This window comes from Cupressus sempervirens, chromosome 2 (assembly GCF_028749045.1).
Source record: "Cupressus sempervirens isolate cs-2001-9-10 chromosome 2, ASM2874904v1, whole genome shotgun sequence".
Classification (NCBI taxonomy): domain Eukaryota; kingdom Viridiplantae; phylum Streptophyta; class Pinopsida; order Cupressales; family Cupressaceae; genus Cupressus; species Cupressus sempervirens.
Genome location: NC_143119.1, coordinates 403,642,200 through 403,662,850, shown reverse-complemented (window position 1 = coordinate 403,662,850; position 20,651 = coordinate 403,642,200). Strand labels below are relative to the sequence as shown.

General features: G+C 35.1%; 1 protein-coding gene across 2 annotated transcripts in view; it reads left to right on the top strand.

The window, feature by feature from the left end:
* The first annotated feature begins 8,834 nt into the window (after positions 1-8,834).
* The window catches only part of LOC149572835 (disease resistance protein Roq1-like), a 49,048-nt gene continuing 37,231 nt past the window's right edge, over positions 8,835-20,651 (top strand). Inside the window, exons 1-5 of one of the 2 annotated variants that reach the window (XM_089813911.1) lie at positions 8,835-9,526; positions 9,628-10,720; positions 10,990-11,289; positions 11,441-12,700; positions 12,789-12,971. In XM_089813911.1, coding sequence (XP_089670037.1) covers positions 8,985-9,526; positions 9,628-10,720; positions 10,990-11,289; positions 11,441-12,700; positions 12,789-12,971 — 3,378 coding nt within the window. In that variant the 5' untranslated portion in view covers positions 8,835-8,984. Of the gene's footprint in view, positions 9,527-9,627; positions 10,721-10,989; positions 11,290-11,440; positions 12,701-12,788; positions 13,156-20,651 lie in introns of those variants that run through there. The other variant, XM_089813910.1, reaches the window with a different exon arrangement.

Here is a 20,651-nt window from a genome sequence, read left to right as displayed (position 1 = left end):
TCTTTGACAGGGCATATCTTGGAGCTCATGTGAAGTATGGATGTGTTTCTAGGTGCTATAGGACTATGTTGTAGAGATCTACAATAACCTCTCTCACTTTTTGGAGATCTTACTCCATTTTGATTTTGCAATGCCATCTCTGGTGATGCTGAAACTCGTAGTGTTGGTCAGTACAAAGTTTCCAACTGCCAAATCTCCCTCACCATTTTTCATGGGATTGAACTATCTATTTTGTTTGCTTCAGGTGGCTGGGTAAACTTGACTCCCAAGCTCGTCCTATCCCATTGAGCACTCGAACATTCTCAGGAACATCAAACCAAAATGTTCATAAGGGTCACTAAATGCCATAGGGTACCGATCTTTGACAGGGCATATCTTAGAGCTCGTGCAAGGTATGGATGTGATTCTAGGTGCCATAGGACCATGTTGTGGAGACCTACAATAACCTCTCTCACTTTTTGGAGGTCTTACTATTTTTTATTTTGCAACACCATCTTGGGTGATGTTGAAACTCATAGTGTTGGCCAATACAAAGTTGCCAACTACCAAATCTCCCTCATCGCTCGTCATGGGATCAAACTTTCTATTTTGGTAGTTCTAAGTGATTGGGTAAACCTTAGCCCCAAGCTCCTCCCATGCCATTGAGTGCTTGAATATTCTTGGGCACATTGAACCGAAATGTCCCTAAGGGTCACTAAATGCCATAGGGTACGATATTTGATGGGGCATATTTTAGAGATTCTATGAGGTATGGATGCGATTCTAGCTATTATAGGTCTATGTTGTAGAGACCTACAATAACCTCTCTCACTTTTTGATGATCTTACTTCGTTTTGATTTTGTGATGCCATCTTGGGTGATGCTAAAACTTGTAGTGTTGGCCAGTACAAAGTTGCCAACTGCCAAATCTCTCTCACCTTTCATCGTGAGATCAAACTATCTTTTCTATTAGCTTTGGGTGGCTAGTTAAACACTAGCCCAAGCTTGTCCTACCTTGTTGAGTGCTCAAACATTTTCGAGCATGCCAAACTGAATCATCCCTAAGAGTCACTAAATGCCACAAGGCAGTAATTTTTGACTATGGCAATTGGATATGTTATCTCATCCAATGATGGAGACTCATGATAGAAGGTAAAGGGGTGATCATACACATCATTTTGAACATGTTATTTTTTTATGGTAATAAGGTAATCCTTGTTTGTAAGGTCAAGGAACTTGAGGTCACCTATAAACCCAAATTGCCTTAGTCATAACGATTTTCCTTTTTTTGTTGTTTTTGTTAATAAGTTGACTCAATAAGTGTTTTGAGAGTCATTACACCTTATATAGCTACATGTTATCACTGAATGGAGTTAGTGCAAGATGTTAATGATCTTCTTGGTTGTCTGAATGGTCATTTCATGGGTTTGAAACACAACCACTTCCCTCTGTGAAGAGTTGTCTAAAAATCAACAAATTACATGTTGTTGCAAAGAAAATACAATCATAGGATGTTGGAAGATTTTTTTTACTGATAAGATGTCGAAGAATCTCTTGGAAGGTGGTGCAAGAACATCTTTTCAAGGCTCCCACCATATCATTTTTGGTGTGATGAACTTCTTTGAAGAAATATGTGAAATAAAATAAAGGCATTTAGCTCATGCTTGTGTGTCCAAGCTAGGATAGGTCTTAAAGTTTCCTATTTGGTCTCTGTTGAGAATGGTACCTTGACTTTGGGTTGGTATTCTTCTTAGCTCTTTGTTGGGGGAAGGTTTATTTAGGAATTTTTATTGCATTTTAGGCATGGGTGTGCATTAAAAGAGCCTTCTAAGGTGGACTACTTGTTTAGAAGACCAAAGTGCATGAACAAAGCAATGCTATGTAAATCTGCCACCTTATGGAAGGGATGTTATTATGAGTTTGGGGATTCTTAGGTGAAGCAATATAGTGAAATTTTCACTCCCAAGGATTTTTTGGGAAGGCATAGCATGGTCTTCAAAAATGAGTCAAAACAAGACTACTGAGTAGTAAAAATTGCCCCAAAATTGCTTGCAATTTTTAAAAGTTACTGAGCAACCTTTTCCAATTGTTGCTAAAAGACCTACTTCATAAAGAAGTTTTGAAAAAGCCCTAAAATCTATCTCTAACCTAAGGAGAAACCTATTTATGCTTGGAGGAACCCTAATCAAGGATTGGCAACTCATTTCTTGTACAAATCCGTACTGTTGGAATGTATGCAACAAACTGTGACTGTTTTAGCATAGATTTTACTAGTTTTTAATCTTATTTCGAGGAAAATCATGTGGCTATTATCATTTTGTTGCATGTTGTATTTGTCTTCTTCTTCTTTTTTTTCATTTTCCATGCATTAGTTATAGTTCGTGACCAAGTTTTGAAAGGTTTTGTAAATTTCTTCAAAGATACCTATCTGCTGCCAGTTTTGGAGTTGTATATCATGAAAGGGCTATAAGTCTTATCTCCACTATAGAAATTCCATGGTCTTTTGAATTTCAAGGCTTCAGACCCTAATGTATTATATTATGCAAGCAAGGGCCCTGAAAGTGAATACAAAGAATTCTTTGACCAAGCCCTAGGTGAGTTAGGCAATGCTCGACTAGGGACTATCAACAAAGAAAGAGCTCTCAAGAGGAAAGCTTGAAGAATGAAGACTTTACTTCTAAGGGGTTGAAGAGGGGTATGAGGAGGAGTGATGAAGTGTTGAAGGTGTCTTAAAAGTGGGGACAACAGGCAGCCAAGAAAACCCTACCAAACCCTCAATTTTGTTATTTTTGTTGTACGACCTGTAAGCAACCTAAGACCCTAAAAATCCTTGAGCATGGGTCCTATGTATCAATTTTTCTTAAGGCCATAGGTGTTGAAACTCTAAGACAAAGGAGCTATTGGCCCTAGAAATCCAGGCAGAGGCCTAATTAAAGGCTCTCCTTGTAGCCCTCTTGTGAAGAAATCTTGAAATCGGGTAGAAACCCATTGTTGTTATCTATTCAAGCATAGTACAAGTGTTTCAATAACACCTTAGGAAATCATGGGAACCTTTTTTGGACTAGGGAGTGTTGTGGTACCCTAGTAGACCTATAAAACCTTTGGAGGGATAGTGTTCCTAGAAGAGTAAGGGAGTGATGTTGCAAGTTTGGATTAGTAAACCTAGTGAGGAGGTTGGGCAAGGTCAGGGGATGTTCTAAGTAGCAAGAGATTCTAAAGACCACATAGGTATAGAGAAAACACCAAGATCCTATTGTTGGATGAGAAGCATAGACTAGCTAGTCTATCCTAGCCTACCCCATCAGAAGGATGGAATAGATAACAGACTGAAGTTTGTGAGATAGTTATTAGTGTTCCTTAAAGTGGCTAAGATGTTAGTTAGAAGAAAGAAGTTGATTATAATTTTTTTCATTTTTCCCTTATTGCTTCTCAAGTCTTGAATAGGGAAAGTGATCAAGTGGTTTTGTGATGCTGGGTAGAAGTTTGTTCAATATTGTAACCAAGTTAGAAAGAGTCTTTGAAGACACTTACAAAGGTGGGAAGGTAGTTTTCCTTAAAAGTGTTCTTGTTGGGAATCCACTAGCTTTTGGTGTGAGTACTCTACATCATTTTGAATGCAATTTACATTAAAATGAAATACATGAAATGTACTTAAAACATAAACAATAAAAACAATATATATATTATGATAACCACTAATGTCATACATGAACAAACATATAATATACAAGGTTGCACAGGGACAAGGGTACTTGGGGTACTTAGGGTACAGGTACAACTATTTTTTATAATAGGGGAGGGGGGTACTTGGGTATGTCAAACTTTATTTTTAATTATACTTTTATAGTTATAGAAAACCTAAATTTATGAGTCATGACAATGATTTTTCAAACCAAGAATAGTGATAAAGTTTGTAAATGTAATTTATTATTTTTAGTTTCAGATTTGTTATATGTTTGTAATAATAATTTTTGATAAATGTTTAGATGCATAACATAGAAGGTAGACTTTAAACATGAACAAGAAGATCATAAATCATATAACAATAACATATTGCAAATGATAAATTTTTGGCTTTAACACTGATAAAGTTTATCTTTGATCAATATTGTATCAAAGTTTCAAATTGGTTAGGTATTGAATTAAGCTTGATAAACAAATAACAAAGAAGGAAAACGTTAAACATGAACAAGATCATAAATCATATGATGATGACATATTGGAAATGATAAACTTATCCTTGAATAGTGATAAAGTTTATTGTTAATCAATATTCTATCAAAGTTTCAAACTGATTAGGTATTGAATCAACCTTGATAAATAATGAGCTGATACACAAACAAAAAACTAAAAAAAAATCAGAAATCTCATTCAAGGTCCTTAGTTATGATGCTCTCCACCGAGTACCTACTACTTGGGATATGTGTACCTGGTACTTGTGTACATGGGTACGAGTACCAAGGGTGTGGGTACAAGTACCCATGCAAACTCATAATATATTATGATAACCAATAATGTCATACATGAGTGAACATATAATATATTATGATAACTAATAATGTCATACATGAACGAACATATAATATATTATGATAATCAATAATTTCATACATGAACAAACATATAATATATTATGATAACCAATAATGTCATACATGAACAAACATATAATATAAAATGATAACCAATAATGTCATACATTAACAAACACATAATATATTATGATAACCAATTATGTCGTATATGAACAAACATATCATATATTAACCAATAATGTCATAAGTCTAATAATGTCATGCATCAAATATATGTCATACATCAAATATAAAATGTCATATATACATCGAATGTATATCAAATATGTTCGCTAACATAAAGTCCAACATATATATCCTTTGATGCCTATACATTTATGTCTATCAACTATATCTTCTCCTTCCCATGAGGGGAAGGAAACAGATCTCTAGTGGTCTTCGATCGTCATGTGGAGGGAGATGATGGGGATGATGAGGTCTTCTTCACATGCTCACTTGTCCTCTTGTTTAGGCTCTTCTCTAATTCGAGTTGATACAAAAAAAAAAGTAGATATGGATCAATAATTATTATACATTGAAATCAAATATATGTACACACAAAATTAATTTTTTTCTTACCGCCATCAAATAGTCACTCTGCAAGTCCACCTCAAAGGCTCACGAATGATCAGGTGTAACAAGGCCCTACAACAATTCAATCAATATAATCACTTACAAATAACATTAGAAATTTCGATATTAACTATTATAATCATCAACTAAAACCAAGAAAATTATTTCATACCTTAGTCAATGGCTCTAAACTAGCTATAATTGCAGCCACTCCACAATCGATGGACTGCCGAAGATTAGGAGGAGTCTCAAATGTCAAGAGTTGCATGTCATATAGTACACGTTACACGTAACATGAAACATGAAACAAATATAGTCAAATAAATTAAATTAACATGAAACAAATGTACCTCTAGAAAGCTCATATCATGCCTAGGCTTGGAGTCCCTAGTGAATGTCGATGGTCCAGTAGAGAACTGATGCACATGCATACAAATTTTTGTCAATCCTTCATATGATTACTTAATAAATATATGTATTAATTTAAATGATTAAATTGATACATACCTTTGGACTTGTTGATGGGATGAAAAATGGAGTCAAGGGATCTCTACTAAGGTTGCTAACACTTTGATTTTGAATTTTGAACAATGTCAATACATGCTAATTAATTATTCATTCACTATACATATGAAATGTGATCAAATTAGTTTATTATAATTGTAATTTACATGTGTGTCAATGCCAAATGCCTCATTCAGGAACTGATCAGTGACTAGCCCATCATCCATACTATCTCCAGCATGACTACCAAATGTGCATAAGGATCCGCATGATGTGCACATGTGACCGCGATGCACAGAAGGCTCCTTCTCAACTAATGGACTTGTGTAATGAATGAGGGTCTGTGTCAAAGCATTAATAGTCCCTAGAATACTAGCCTCTACATGTTCCTTCACAACTGAAGGAATAATCACATGCTCACCCTGTGGCTTGACAATAGGTGCCCTAACTACATTAGGGTCACGACGTGCCTCCCAACCTCTCAAATGATGACCCCCCACCTCTACCCTGAGATTCTAATATATCAAAATAATTGGGGATCTCCCCAAGGACAAATTCACAATACAATTTCCTCAAGAAATACATTGGGACCTCGTGATTATTGTAGGGAGGGGCATCAAAGACCATCCACCATCTATCCCAAAAATCATTTCTAATACCATCATGTATGCACCAATGGATGGGGAACCATTTAGTTATCTCTCTAACAGTATTTTGTTCATCAGGCTTTCTAAACAATGCACAAATTTTGCTTTTTGGTATATCTTTTTTTTTAACATCTTGATATGATAATTTGTTATAATATCTTTTTTGTTCATCCCTCTTAACATGCCAAATATCTAACTAGCCCTTAACAGAAGATACATAGGTCATAATGGATTTGAGAGAGGATGCCAATTGTGCTCTCATTGGATTGGTTTGTCCACAAGCTTTCAACCTACCAATGAGTGCTTGTAATTCATTTTTCCCTCTTTCTATTTCATTTATTATGTTGTCTTGTGTGCTAGGAGGAGGTCTTCCAATCGGTGCAGGTTGCAGAATTTCTTGTTCTTATTGTGGAGGGTTTTGATTCTCATCTTGTGGAGGGTTTTCATTTCGATCTTGCTGACAGTTTTGGTTTTGATCTTGTTGGAGATTTTCTGGTTCATTATTCACATTTCCTGATAAGAAACCAATTGCAATATAAATAAATAAACAAATTTAAAGGAAAATTGAAAAAAACCTACAAAATAATGCAAAAACATATAAAATAATGCAAAAAAAAAGGGTAGAAAACATACAACGTGATCTCAATCTCGAACTTTAGCAACAAGGAGGCATTTTAAGGAGTTAGGTGGCAATTCAACTCGTGTATGCACTAAGGAGGAAATCTTTCAAAATGAACTTAAAATAAAATGGGATGTGGGTTTGCAACCCATTTATAAATTTTTTTGTTTTAAAAAGTGTGTATACGCTATAGCACGTACACACTTTTTACAACTAGAAAAAAAATGTGTCATCTTTTTGGCACCACAACTTGATGCACTTACCCTGTGTCTAATACCTCCTCAAGTGTTAAAAAAATCATATTCTAATCATGCCTCACCTCACTCCTTGCAAGGGAAATCATGATATCAAGCGCCCTCTTTTGAGAGATTTTATGTTGTGTTTTTCTATTTTGAGAGAAGCAAAATATTCTATGTTGACAGGAGCAAGATGAAAAAGGCTAAGGAAGTGGGTATATGCAAAAAAGAGGATGATTAGGGAACTGGAGGCATCACCAATTGTATTGGCATTTAACATTTTAGTTTTCAGTATTTTTTCTAATGATGTGTAAGTTTGTATAGAGGATTTGAGTGCAAGTTTAGACTTATGATTTTATATTTGAATTGTTATTTTGATAACAAATATATTCTTTTTCTTGACTTTTTTTTGGTTTTTATGTTGTGTGTTTCTATTTTGAGAGATTTGGAGAATTTCAAAAGATGTTGTAGCTTATTTTTGTGTGTTATATATCAAAGTGGATATAAAATAATGTTTCAATTTGTAGAAATGCATTCCCAATTAGATACCTTAAGTTTTGTTTCACTTTGTTATAATTTGGGAGATTATTTTAGTATACTCGATTTGTCTATTTTCATTTTTCATAAATGTGATATAAAGGTTACATAAAACATATGATTTTTCATACATACGTAGATACATATATACATACATACATGTGTATGTATGTATGTATAATACATACACATAGAGATTGTTCCCTTCTAAGGAGGTTAGAGGTGTCACAAGAAAAGGTATGTATGTATGCTTTACAATAAATATCCATGAATTTTCCAAGTCAACCTTTATGTTGATGCAAGATAGATTATATTTCAATAAAGATATATGTATGAGAAAGATAAGTTATGCATGTCTTTAGTTGAATTGGAAGTATTGATTATCAAATGATAATGCATTAAGTGGCTTCTATATTAAATGATATAAATGGAATAGATAAAATTATTCTAGGTAACTACATAACTTAATCACAAATTAATGAAATATAGTTTTTTCGTTTGAAAAATAAAATTGAAAATATATTTTTATTCTTGATATCTCATATCTAACTTCTTTCTTGAACATTGATATCATATAGTTTCCTAGGTGTACTTTTTCAAAATTAGAAGTTCCCTTTTCAATTAACATGATTTGTAAATATTCATGTTATTTGATTTCTTTAGAATTGGAATGTAGTTAGAGGAAATATTTAAAGAAATAATAAGAGAGTGCAAGCATTATGTTTAATATCCTATTGATAAATAATTCTAAGTTTATTATAATGTCAAGGAATATAAAGACTTCAAAGGGATGAGATAGCACTAAGGTGAACAATTCCCTAGCTTAAACCATTTTTATACATACTATAAATTAGGTAGAAATTGAGTAAGCTAGATCTTTAGAATATTACTTTGACTAGTGTAGGAAAAATGATGTAAGATCCTTGTCAAGGAAAATAATATTGAAATTCAATAACAACTAAAATATTAGAATTGTGATATAAAGATTCGAACAATACTTATTATTTAGAAAAAGGTAACAAATATTTTATCCACAATATGTTATCATTGAAAAGGTGAAATTGGTTACTTTTATTTAATTATTTCAAGTTACATGGTTATATCAAAGTTGAATTTGAGAGTAATTGTTCATATCGGATTGATTATCCATTTTATATAATTCCATCATTTGTTATTAATAAATTTGCGTTGAAAGCAAGGTGCGGCCGCCCTCTCACTTTTACTTCTCATTGGCGTCAAATCTATCTCAATTTTTTTTCTGTTTGCCTTGGAACCCCTCTTTTTCCCCCTCTGTTTCATCTGTTCAGCTTAATTCATGGCTTCCTCTTCCACGGCTACGCAGAATCAAACCCATCCAGAAAACGCCTTCGATGAGGTTGCACCTTATTATCCTCCACCTAAATCTAGTGAGCCCTGGGACATCTTTATTAACCATTACGGGCGTGATGTGAAGCACACTTTGGCCACTGCCATCTACAATAAACTTCATTCCATGGGTTTCCACGTTTTTCTGGATAAGGAAGCCCTTCAGGCCGGTGATTGTATTCCACCAGAATTACAACACGCCATAGCTACTGCTGCCCTTCACATTGCTATTTTTTCTCCCAATTACGCCTCATCCCCTTGGTGTTTGGCTGAACTATCTTTCATGCTCACATCTGGTGCAAAAATCATTCCCATTTTCTACCATGTCGATCCCTCCGATCTCAGATATATTGATCAAGGAAAAGGAATATACGCTCCTGCATTTTCAAAGCATGAAAAGAACTGCAGATACACCCATGAAAAGCTGGGTGTGTGGAAGAGGGCACTCTGTGACATTTCATTCCTATACGGCTACGCGGTCAACAATAACGAGTATGTACCATTTTCTCTGTTACCTCTATCTCCCCAATGGCTTTTACTCTGTTGTGACATTAGCAGTAATTATATCTTTGTTTGTGGCTTGAAATGTTTAGGGACGAGGCCAGGATTTTGAAGAATATTGTGAATTGTTTGCTTCAAGTCATGAAAAAAGCCCCTTTATGGGTAGCCGAGCATCCACTTGGATTGGATGAACTGGTACAAGGCTTCGACTCGGTTATATCAGAAGATGAAGTAAAAGTCACGGGCATCGTGGGCATGGGAGGCAGTGGTAAAACCACTTTGGCCAAAGATTTGTACAACAGGAATTATTCATCCTTTGAGAGTTGCAGTTTTGTTTTTGATGTGCGAGATGCAGCCTCCAGAAACGCTCTGTGCGAGAAACAGAAGAAGCTTCTGGCTGATCTGGGTCTCCATCATTCGCCCTTCGACCATGTTGATGAAGGGAAACTCATTCTCGCAAATCGTTTGAGCGGTCATCGGGCGCTCATCGTTTTGGATGACGTGGATCACATCGAGCAGCTGAATGCTTTATTGCCTAAAAGGGAGAACCTTGGATCGCAGAGTATGGTCGTTGTGACCAGCAGGGAACTGGGTGTTCTTAAATCATGGGGCCTCGACTGCATTTATCACATGCCTGCACTTTCCAATCCACATGCCAGGCACCTATTCTGCTGGCATGCTTTCCTGCAACCCTCTCCACCTGCTGAATTTGAAACTCTGGTTCAAGAGTTCTTGAAGGCTTGCAATGGGTTGCCTCTTTCATTGAAAGTATTGGGTGCTCAGCTATATGGCAGAAAGTGCAAAGATTACTGGGAATCTCAATTACATAAGATGTTGAGAATATTGCCCGGCGAAATCAAACAAACGCTGCAACTTAGCTATGAGGCGTTGGATGAAGAAGAGAAGGAGATGTTCTTGGATGTAGCTTGTTTCTTCATTGGAGAAGATAAAAACAGGGCTATAGCAGTTTGGGATGGATCGGGTTGGAGTGGTTTGCATGGATTAGAAGCACTCGTGAATAAGTGTCTTGTGGAGCTGGTGGAGGAGAAAGATCTGATCTACAGAGAATACACGATCAGCAGAGTAAGGATGCACGATCACCTGAGGGATATGGGAAGGGAGATTGCAAGTCGACAGTCACCACATCGTCTTTGGTCTGCCCAACAGATCCACAAACACTCAACGGTGAGATTAAATGTTTTTCAACACGGTTATTCGATCAAATTTTAGAAAAAGGAAAATACAATGCTTTTTTATGCAATTTTTTGTACTATTATATTTTTCTTTTGATATTAACCAGCGCCAATATTACCAGCCCCTGTTTTTGTTTCTTGTATGACACCAGTTCTAGTTAATTATTGATTGAATGCCCAATGCCCATTCGTCTTACTGTCTGCCTCTACATTCAGTGAGGTTGATAGAAACAATTTGTATGTCTGATTTTTTCAATTCAGAGAAGAAAGCGGATTCGAGGGATACAACCTGCAGATGCTTTTGTGGCGTTCAAAGAGTTAGTGGGAAGCTCAAGCAGTCGATCTAAACGACGTAGATTCTCAAATGATTTACAAATCCTTTCCGTGGAAGGAAACGAGTTTACAGAAGAATTTGCATCATCATCGGAACACCTTGCATGGCTTCGCTGGGCAAGTTTTCCCCGAAGAAATCTTCCATCATGGCTTCCATTAAAAAATTTAAGGGTTTTAGAGCTCAGTGAAGCTCAATATTTGGACGAACTGTGGCAGGACAATGCAAATGTAAGTATTTTTAAGGAGTTGCCAAAAATTGGAATAAGGTTGCTTCAGAACTTATTTATTGTTGATCGCTTTGGACTAAGATTGCTTCAAAACTTATTTATAATTCATCGCTTTTGTGAATTGAATTGAATATGATAATGGTCCTTTGCAGCTTCCTTTGCAATTGAGGGAGCTTATCTTAAAAGGTTCCCATAAATTGCAATGGCTTCCCAGCTCGATAAGACATCTGCGGCATCTGAAAAGGTTTGTCGCTGAGTTCTATGGAAGCACTTTGCCAGAAGAGTTCTGTGGCCTCAAATCACTGGAGAGCTTGCGATTGTTCTCTCCAGATCTATCTTCACTCCCTGCTAGTTTTGGCAATTTGACAAGCTTAAGACATTTAAATCTTAGGCTTTGCCTGGAGTTAACCAGGTTGCCAAATTCTTTCACTGAACTAATACATCTCGAAGTTCTAATCGTAGAAAGTAGGAAATTGTCTTCACTACCAGTTGGTTTTGGCAAGTTAACAAGGTTAGAGAAAATATACCTGCACTCCTGCGAGCCGTTGAGAATGTTGCCTGATTCTTTCACTAAGCTGATACATCTGGAAGTTCTACACTTAATAGGCTGTGAGAGCCTATCTTCACTACCTGTTGATTTTGGCAATTTAACAATGTTGAAAAAGATAAATCTTTCTTTTTGCAAGAAGTTGACCACTTTACCAAATTCTTTCGGTCACCTGATACACCTGAAAGTTCTAGATTTATTCTGTTGCACGATGCTATCGTCACTGCCTGCTGTTTTTGGCAATTTAACAAGCTTAAGAAATGTAAAGTTTAGCAGTTGCAATAAATTGAGTACCCTGCCTGATTCTTTCAAGCATTTGATGGACTTGGAAGATCTAGATTTAGCATGTTGTTCAGAGCTTAAATTCAGATCAGATATGCTGGAAAACATCAGGAAGCTCAAGGAGTTGGATCTTACCGGTTGCAAGGAATTGGAAGATTTGCCTCGTCAAATCATAGATCAGGGGTGTTTGACGAAGTTAAATCTAGTGGGTTGTATCAAGTTAACATGTGTAGATTTGCTACCAGTGTCGCTCAAAAACCTCAGCATATGCTCCTGTGATTTGGTGAAGAACATCAGCTGTATCGGTGGTCTCATAAAGCTTGAAGATTTGAGAATATGGAACTGTCTGCAGATAGAACAACTCCCAAGCTTGGCAGGTTTGGCTGCACTGCAGTCATTTTTATTGGAGAACTGCCCCAAAGTAAAGAAAATACAAGGGTTGGAAGAGGCAAAGGCGTTGAAATTCGTGACAGCAGAAGCATATATACAGAGTTTGGAGAAGGCGGAAAGATTGGAAAAGCTATACCTGAAATGTGAGAGCATATCAGCTGTGAAACCTTGTATTAAGTCTATAAAGGGGAAGGTAAATTTCAAAGTTTTACCGCCTCATGAATTTTTGGCCGTAATATGTAATTGTTGATGTATAAGACTGAATGTTCAATGTTTTGCAGGTGTGTCCAAGGCGCATTCGGATAGAAGGTAGCGTGATCTGTTCAGTGGAGGCGATTATGAACTCTTTGAAGTTTGCAGATGTAGTGGTGACGGAGGTGGACAGGCCTTCCGGTGTCAACAAGATTCCATTTGTGAGAGGTTTAGATGCCATTTTGGTTTATATGGAGGAAGAAAATTACCAGGTAAGCATACATTATTCAGAATATTTACTTGATATATGTAAGAGAGCCAAGGTTGTGTCAGGAAGGAGAGGAAGTATTGTGGAAGCCTTTTACCAATTATTGGAGTATGTGGAATAATTGGAGTCGAACAATTCTTGTAAGTTTTAGATTTTTGGGGATGAAATACGTTGTAAGTTGTTTTAAATTGTAAGTTTGGGGGATTTAAGTTCATTGTATAAAAGTTGTAAATAGAGTAATAAAATAAGTGAGCTTTATATAAATAATTTAATAGATTAAATTAAAGAGTGATTTGGAAAATAATTAATATATATATTTATTTGGTTTAATAGGTATATTTGTAGTATATTATAATTTTTAGATTAAATGTAATATTTTTCATGGTATGTTAGAGAATAAAAGGGTTGTGATTGGAAATGTATACATTTTTGTCAATGGTCAACTAAAATTTATAAGTATATCAAAATTTGAATTGTGTTCTATGTGTATCATTCTTTAATAATGTTTCATTGTGTTGAGAGGCTCCTTTATGAAAATTTATTTTAGGGCCTACGCAACAGGGAGATTGTTAAAAATCTTTAACTAAATGTTCTACAATTCACAAGTTTGTATGATGTTATGCAATAGGAGGTTACTACATGCATGATCACTAGCATCTATAATTTTAGCATTGTAATGACATGCACAAGAGATGTACAAAACTATAATAATTATCTTATTTTGGAGCAATTGTGAATTGTATTAAATACCCTTGGCTATAGGATCCAAATTAGCAATTTTAGAATTCCTTTTTGCTTGAAATTTTGATCTTACAATACTAATCATCATAAAATAAAATGAAAATTTTATATTTCTTGACATGCACACAAAATTTTAAACCCTTCTAGATTTAAAAACAATAAGTATAAAGAATGATATCATTATAAAATATTTGTAAAATGGTCTATTAAAATATAGATGAAACTTGGGAAACACTTCTTAATTTCACATTACCAATAATAATGCATGTACATAGTGATATAACTTATTATAAATATCTTAATTGTCATGTCTACTCAATATGAGAGAACCACATTTTTTATTAAAAACCTAAGGAAATATCTAAAAAGGTATTAGTCACACCTTCAAAATGACCTTTTGTAAGTAATTAGTAAGTTGATGAGTATTGAAGGTTTAATTATTGAATCTAATTTGTGCTTTATAAAGCATATAATAAGCATAATATAGAATAACCTTCTATTGGAACAACATATAAGTGTTGTGTATATATGACCTCTAATAACATATAAAAATCATGTATACATGGCATTTAGAAAAGAGAACTTAAATTGGAGGAATTTATTTCATTCCATTGAAGTGCCTTATAGGCATTACAAGAAGTGCATAGTTGCATAACCACCAAAACTAAGCAACCATTTTAATTAATTAACTAAACATCGATATAATTTAACATCTATTAATGTGTCTAACGCTTCCTCCAATGCTTCACATGAGATGCCTTAACTCTAAAATTCCACATCTCATCCAAGTTGGTCTAACATATTCTTAAGTGTTGTGGAAACAATCACCATTGATATGCCTACACACAAGACGTCATCACTCTCAAAGTTTACATCTCTTATGAGTGTGTCTAATACCTCCTCAAGTGCTCAAAAATCATATTTTAATCATGCTTCACCTCACTCCTTGCAGGGAAAATCATGATGTCAAGCCCCATCTTATCTACAAATATATATAAATTACCCACTTTTCTTCAAAGAAAATCTACCAAGCCCCCTCTTCTCTTGAGGGGCACAGATATAACAAGTCCCCTCTTTCCTTCAAGGACAAATCTACCAAGTCCAGACTTTTTAAGGACACAAATGTAATGCTTCTCATGTAGTGCATCATCTTTGAACGAGAAGTTATCTCAAGATGATAGGTGCCCTCCTACCTATGTAGCCTCCATCCTTCTATATTCTTTTATTTTCTAAAGAACAAATCTTGCATTATGATGTGGGTTTTTATCATTGTATGATTCGTTTGCATGTACTACAAATTCACAAAAGTGTGTTTCACCTTCAATTGCAGTAAGACTTGTATGTTATTAAGTCGAGAGACTTTGGTAGCAATCTTCAATGTAAACATTTTTCATTTTTCAAAAAAATTGACATTCATTTACTTGTCAGAAAAATAAAATAAATATGCAATGATGAAATTTATGAAAACAAATCTTTTTCTAGTGGCTCAGTAAAAGCATGGAATCCAACAATCAAATCAATGAAATAAATGTGAGTCTTATGCGGCTGAAAATTTGAGCCTTGAGAAGCGGAGGCTGGGGAGCTTGTGATGAGTTGCCATGAAATTCATCGCCCAGTCCATTTCGAGAACTTGGGCATATCGTTGGTTAAAAACATGGCCATCAAAAGAATGCTAATAGGTTTGTGAAGATCCCACCACCAAATTCTATGAAACTAAGAAGGGTGGAAAATCAACCAAAAATGTTGCACGAGCAACAGAGAAGCCATGTTTGCATCCCGATAAAAGGAAAGAAATACACAGCCAGATTTTGCGTGCAACAGAGCAAAGTTTTAGAGCTCAGTGAAGCTCAAGAATTGGAAGAATTGTGGCAGGACAATGCAATTGTAGGTCTTTTAAAAGATTACTTCAAATCTCATTTACATTTTTCCACTTTTCTGAATTGAATTGAATATGATAATGGTTGTTTGGAGCCTCCTTTACAACTGAGAGAGCTTAGCTTAAGGGGTAACCATAAATTGCAATACCTTCCCAGCTCGATAAGACATCTGAAAAGAATCGTCGTTGATTTTTATGGAAGCACTTTGCCAGAACAATTCTGTCGCCTCAAATCACTTGAGAGTTTTCTATTACACTCTCCACATCTATCTTCACTACCTGATAGCTTTGGAAATATGACAAGCTTCAGAAATTTAAATTTTAAGCTTTGCCCGGAATTAACTAGGTTGCCCAATTCTTTCAATGAACTAATACATCTCGAAGTTCTAAACTTAGAAAGTTGGGAATTATCTTCACTACTAGTTGAGTTTGGCAATCTAACAAGGTCCAAGAAAATATATTTACAGTCCTGCAAGCGATTGAGAATGTTGCCCAATTCTTTCAGTAAGCTAATACATTCGAAAGTTATAAAGTTAACAAACTGTACAAGTCTATCTTCACCACTTATTGCTTTTGTCAATTTAACAAGGCTGCGAGAGAAAAATATTTCTTATTGCAAGATGTTGAGAACCTGGAAGTTTTAGATTTATTCTTTTACAAGATGCTATTCTTAATGCCTGGTTAGTTTGGTAATTTAACTAGTTTAAGAAATGTAAAGCTTAGCATTTTCAAGAAGTTGAGCACACTACTTCATTCTTTCAAGCATTTGATCTACTCGGTGTGAAAATTATTATTGCAGTTATTGATTATTAATCTCCTATTGTATAAAGATTATTTAATTGTCAAAAATTAATTCACAGTTAATATTGAAAAACAACACTATTGCAACTTCACCAATAAAAATACGAAAATAAATTTGCAACACAATGAACACAATATTTTTGGACAAATCATCCTTGGAAAAACCCTTAAGATTATATAGATGAGTAATTCTATCAAACTTTTAGTAAATTAAGAGATACATAATTCATTGCCTCTTATTGACAAAACTCTGACAATCGTCCAATTTCTCATGTTGATATTCTCCCATTGCTATCCCCAACACTAACATTGTGCCCTTGCCAACACCGCAAGATTATTTTCTATCATTGCAAATATTTCTCATGCTTGTTGTTCTCCAAATGCCCCCTTTTATACTACTCCTTTTGGAAAACCAATGATTGAGATTGATTCTCAATCGACAGCTAAGATTATAAACAACCTAACAAATTACTTTTTATTTGTTTCTAAAAGGAATTTAATAATTAGTAAATAATTATCTTTACTCTAACCAATTTGTTTAGAGAAAGAATTATATACTAAATTCTAGCAAGTGGACAAATAGCTTTCCAAGCTACCATAATTAACACTCCCTCTTATTAAGGAAGTTGTTCTACATGACACCCAACTTATCTATGAAGAAGATGAATTTTTCCTTCCCCAATACCTTAGTAAAAATGTCTTCTCCCTACTCCTCTATAAATATGTACTATAGATGAACAATCCCTCATTGTACAAAATCTTTGATGAAGTGATATCTGATGTCTATATGTATAGACCTATCATAAAATATTAGATTCTCAAAGAACTTGATACAACTTTGATTATTATAGTGTATCATGGCAGTCTCGACCTTCTGACCAAACAAGGCTATTACTAACTTCCAAGCCATATAGTTTCACATGTTTCCATGCTTGATGCTATGTATTATGCTTCTGGCGAACTCAAAGCCACATACTTTTGCTTCCCACTGAACCAAGATACAACTGCTAATCCCAAACTCAAGCAATACCCTCAAGTCTCCTTTTGTTTGTTGTACTTCTTGCCCAATCTACACCAATGTAGCCTATCAACTTCATTCATTCACCTTGAGCATATTTGATCCCATACTCAATTGTACCACACAAGTAACACAACACATGCTTAGTCGTTGTCCAATGCACTCTCTTTGGCTCAACCATGAAATGACTGAGAGAGTAAATTGCAAATGTTATATCTAGTTTGATGTTGACCAAATACATGAGTGAACCAATCAACTGTCTATATAAGGAGAATCTACATCCTTCTCCTTGAATGTATCTACCTTCCTCCAAATTGTTATTATAGGTGTAGACTATTGGAAATAATTAGAACTAGCTAGGTTACTGAGAGGGGAGGGTTGAATCAATAACCTCAAAACTTTTGACAAATTTAGCACTTAACAACATAATCCATTTATTATTAATTGATCTAATCTACTACGTGCATGAGAAACTGAAAGATAAACATTCATGGCACATGAACACAATATTTTGGTGACCCAGAAACCTTCCAAATAGAAAGTAAAATTGGGGTGGGGATGATACCCATAAAACTTCAATACTGCAGTATAAAGTTGGCCTGTTAAAGCTTATAATGATCACTTATGATGATTTTCCCTATTAGGAGCAATTAGGACTGCTAAGTCCACCTTGTTAGAGATTTTAAAAACATACAATGAAGTATGCACTCAGTAAAGAGATTTAAAGAAAATATCATTAAGTCTACCTTATTAAAGGATTTGAATTTGATTCACCTATTAGGATGAAATAGTAGATCTGACTTACAATTGAATTGCTGGTTTAGATCCTTGAAATGCTGATCACCTCTTTGTGATAGATAAAACTTGATTGCTCTTGATTTGACCTTGTTGTATACTTTTCTCTATTGTTGATTCACATTCGCATTCACTCTTTCAAAACATTACTTCCTCATTCACATTTGAGTATGATACAATACATTACATATATACCATCCCAATTCTCATAATTACAAGGTTAGCTAAAATACAAGTTAACACAAATATTACTGAGCCAACCCAAATGTAGAAACTCGAGTTCTAAAGTTGACTTGGTGAACTTTTGATACTCAACGTTCACTACATTACTCGACATCATCATGCACTCGGTAGAAGTAGAGGCTCGGTCCATACTAATCACTCAACGTAGCTTCAAACTTTGTGTACACTAGAGACTTGGTAGATATCGTGTCACTCAATAGAAACTTTGCTTGCACTCGGTAAACACTACTCATCCCATCACTTGGTTAACAATGGCTTCACATCACAAGATCTGATGACTCGGTAGACACTGTGAAGCTTGGTAACCACTGACTACTTAGTAAGAACTAAACTGCTCGGTCTAAACTGCTAGACTTCACACTGTCTGAATTTACTTGGTAACCACTGGAACACTCGGTATGAACTGTGAAAATTTGGTAACTATTGAATTGCTCGGCAAACACTGGAGACTAAATGATGAACTCAATAATCATACAAAGTCTGAATAAATGTTGTCACTAATAACAAACATGACTTAATGCCAACAATCTCACCCTTTGGCATTAGTGACAAAAACACTTATTAGCCAAAACTTATGTATAGTACCATGCTGATTTTGATTTTTGATTTTTCAAAATTTGTCTTTGTAAGTTTGTTGTATATACATTTGCACATATCTCCCCCATACAATGTACATATCATATAAGGCATAATATCATACTGAGTGTATATACAAATATTTCTCCTTCTTAATTTCTCCCTCCTCATCATTATTATGCACAAGTCTCTCCCCCTTTATTCTGTACATATGTCTCTCCCTCTTTTTGACAGTAATGCCAAACATTTATACACAACATACTTATACAGAGACACTAAAATGTGAGAGAAACTCAGAATGTACCTTAAGAATAAGAGCTAATGTCTTATCCCAATTTTCTTGCAAAATCTTGCAGGTTTGAAGTGCAACTTGTACTTCTATTGAGAGTTCAATCATATGATCTGTAATTGAAAAATTGTTATCATGGATCATTTTTTTTGAATAAGCAATGTGCTTATGCATTGTGTCCATGATAGGAAGGATCATGTTCTGGATGTCTATTAGTATAGACCTGATCCTTGCTTCCTCTCTCAATAACTCTGCCTGCATGTCTGATAGGAATTTGACCCCTATGTGATGTGCAAAGCTTGAACTAGGGTCAAGATGCAGCTTTTGAACACCGACCTTCAGATCCTCATCAATCTTATTCAATTTTCCCTTTATTTCTTTTGTGTACTTGGTAACATCACATAGCTTAGCAAAAAGAGATGTTACATTCGTGAAATTTTTTTCAAGATTTGCTAAAATTGAAGAGAGCTCTACCTGATGTATGGCAATGTGCTCAAGCACTTTATTGTCAAACTTCTTCTCTGCCTTCTCCATAAGCTTATCCTAGCTAGTAGAGTCCTCATTGAATTTATTTACTACTTCTTCTAACTATAACAAAATGTGTTGAGATGAATCAACATCAACACCTATGGCTTCTGTCAAGATATTCTCGACACTCTCAATGATTCAAAATTCTCTATCCCTCTATTCTCTAAGCTGCTTTTGCTTAGCCTTCTGTTCAAGAAACTGGCTGGCCAATCTCATTTCTTCAATAGTAGCATTATCAAAATCTAGCTTTGGAATTTCAATTTCCTTGTCCAAAGCTATAACTTCAATAATTTCTTTTCCACTAATCAGAAGTTTAAGTGGTGTCTTTGGTTCAACTTTTGACATTACTGCTTTGGATTTTGAAACAGAAACAATGGTAGAAACAATAGGGCTTGCAGTAAAAACTTGAATGGTACCTATTGATGGAATGCTAATTGAAGCACTAGAAGAATCCAAAATTGATGTACTTCCCAAAATTGATGTAATTACAGGTGGAATACTGATAGAAGTACTTACAATTGGAGCACTTACTGGAATATGCAAAATTGAAGTAGACAAAGCTATAGAACTGGATGTTGCACTTACTGTAGATGTCCTAGACTCAAGCACTGAAGAAGAGAGGGCTACAACTTGGTGGATGAAGTGGTAGACACTTCCATTAGTGATGCCTGGAACTAAGAGGGAGCAAAGAGTGATTGGGCAGATGATGTGTCTATTGTGGTCTCAATCACTTAGCTATCTCCATGCTTGATGATACTATAGTTTTTGGTGGAGAGTGAGGAAGGGAGGCTATGACTTCTACTGCTATCCTGACTAG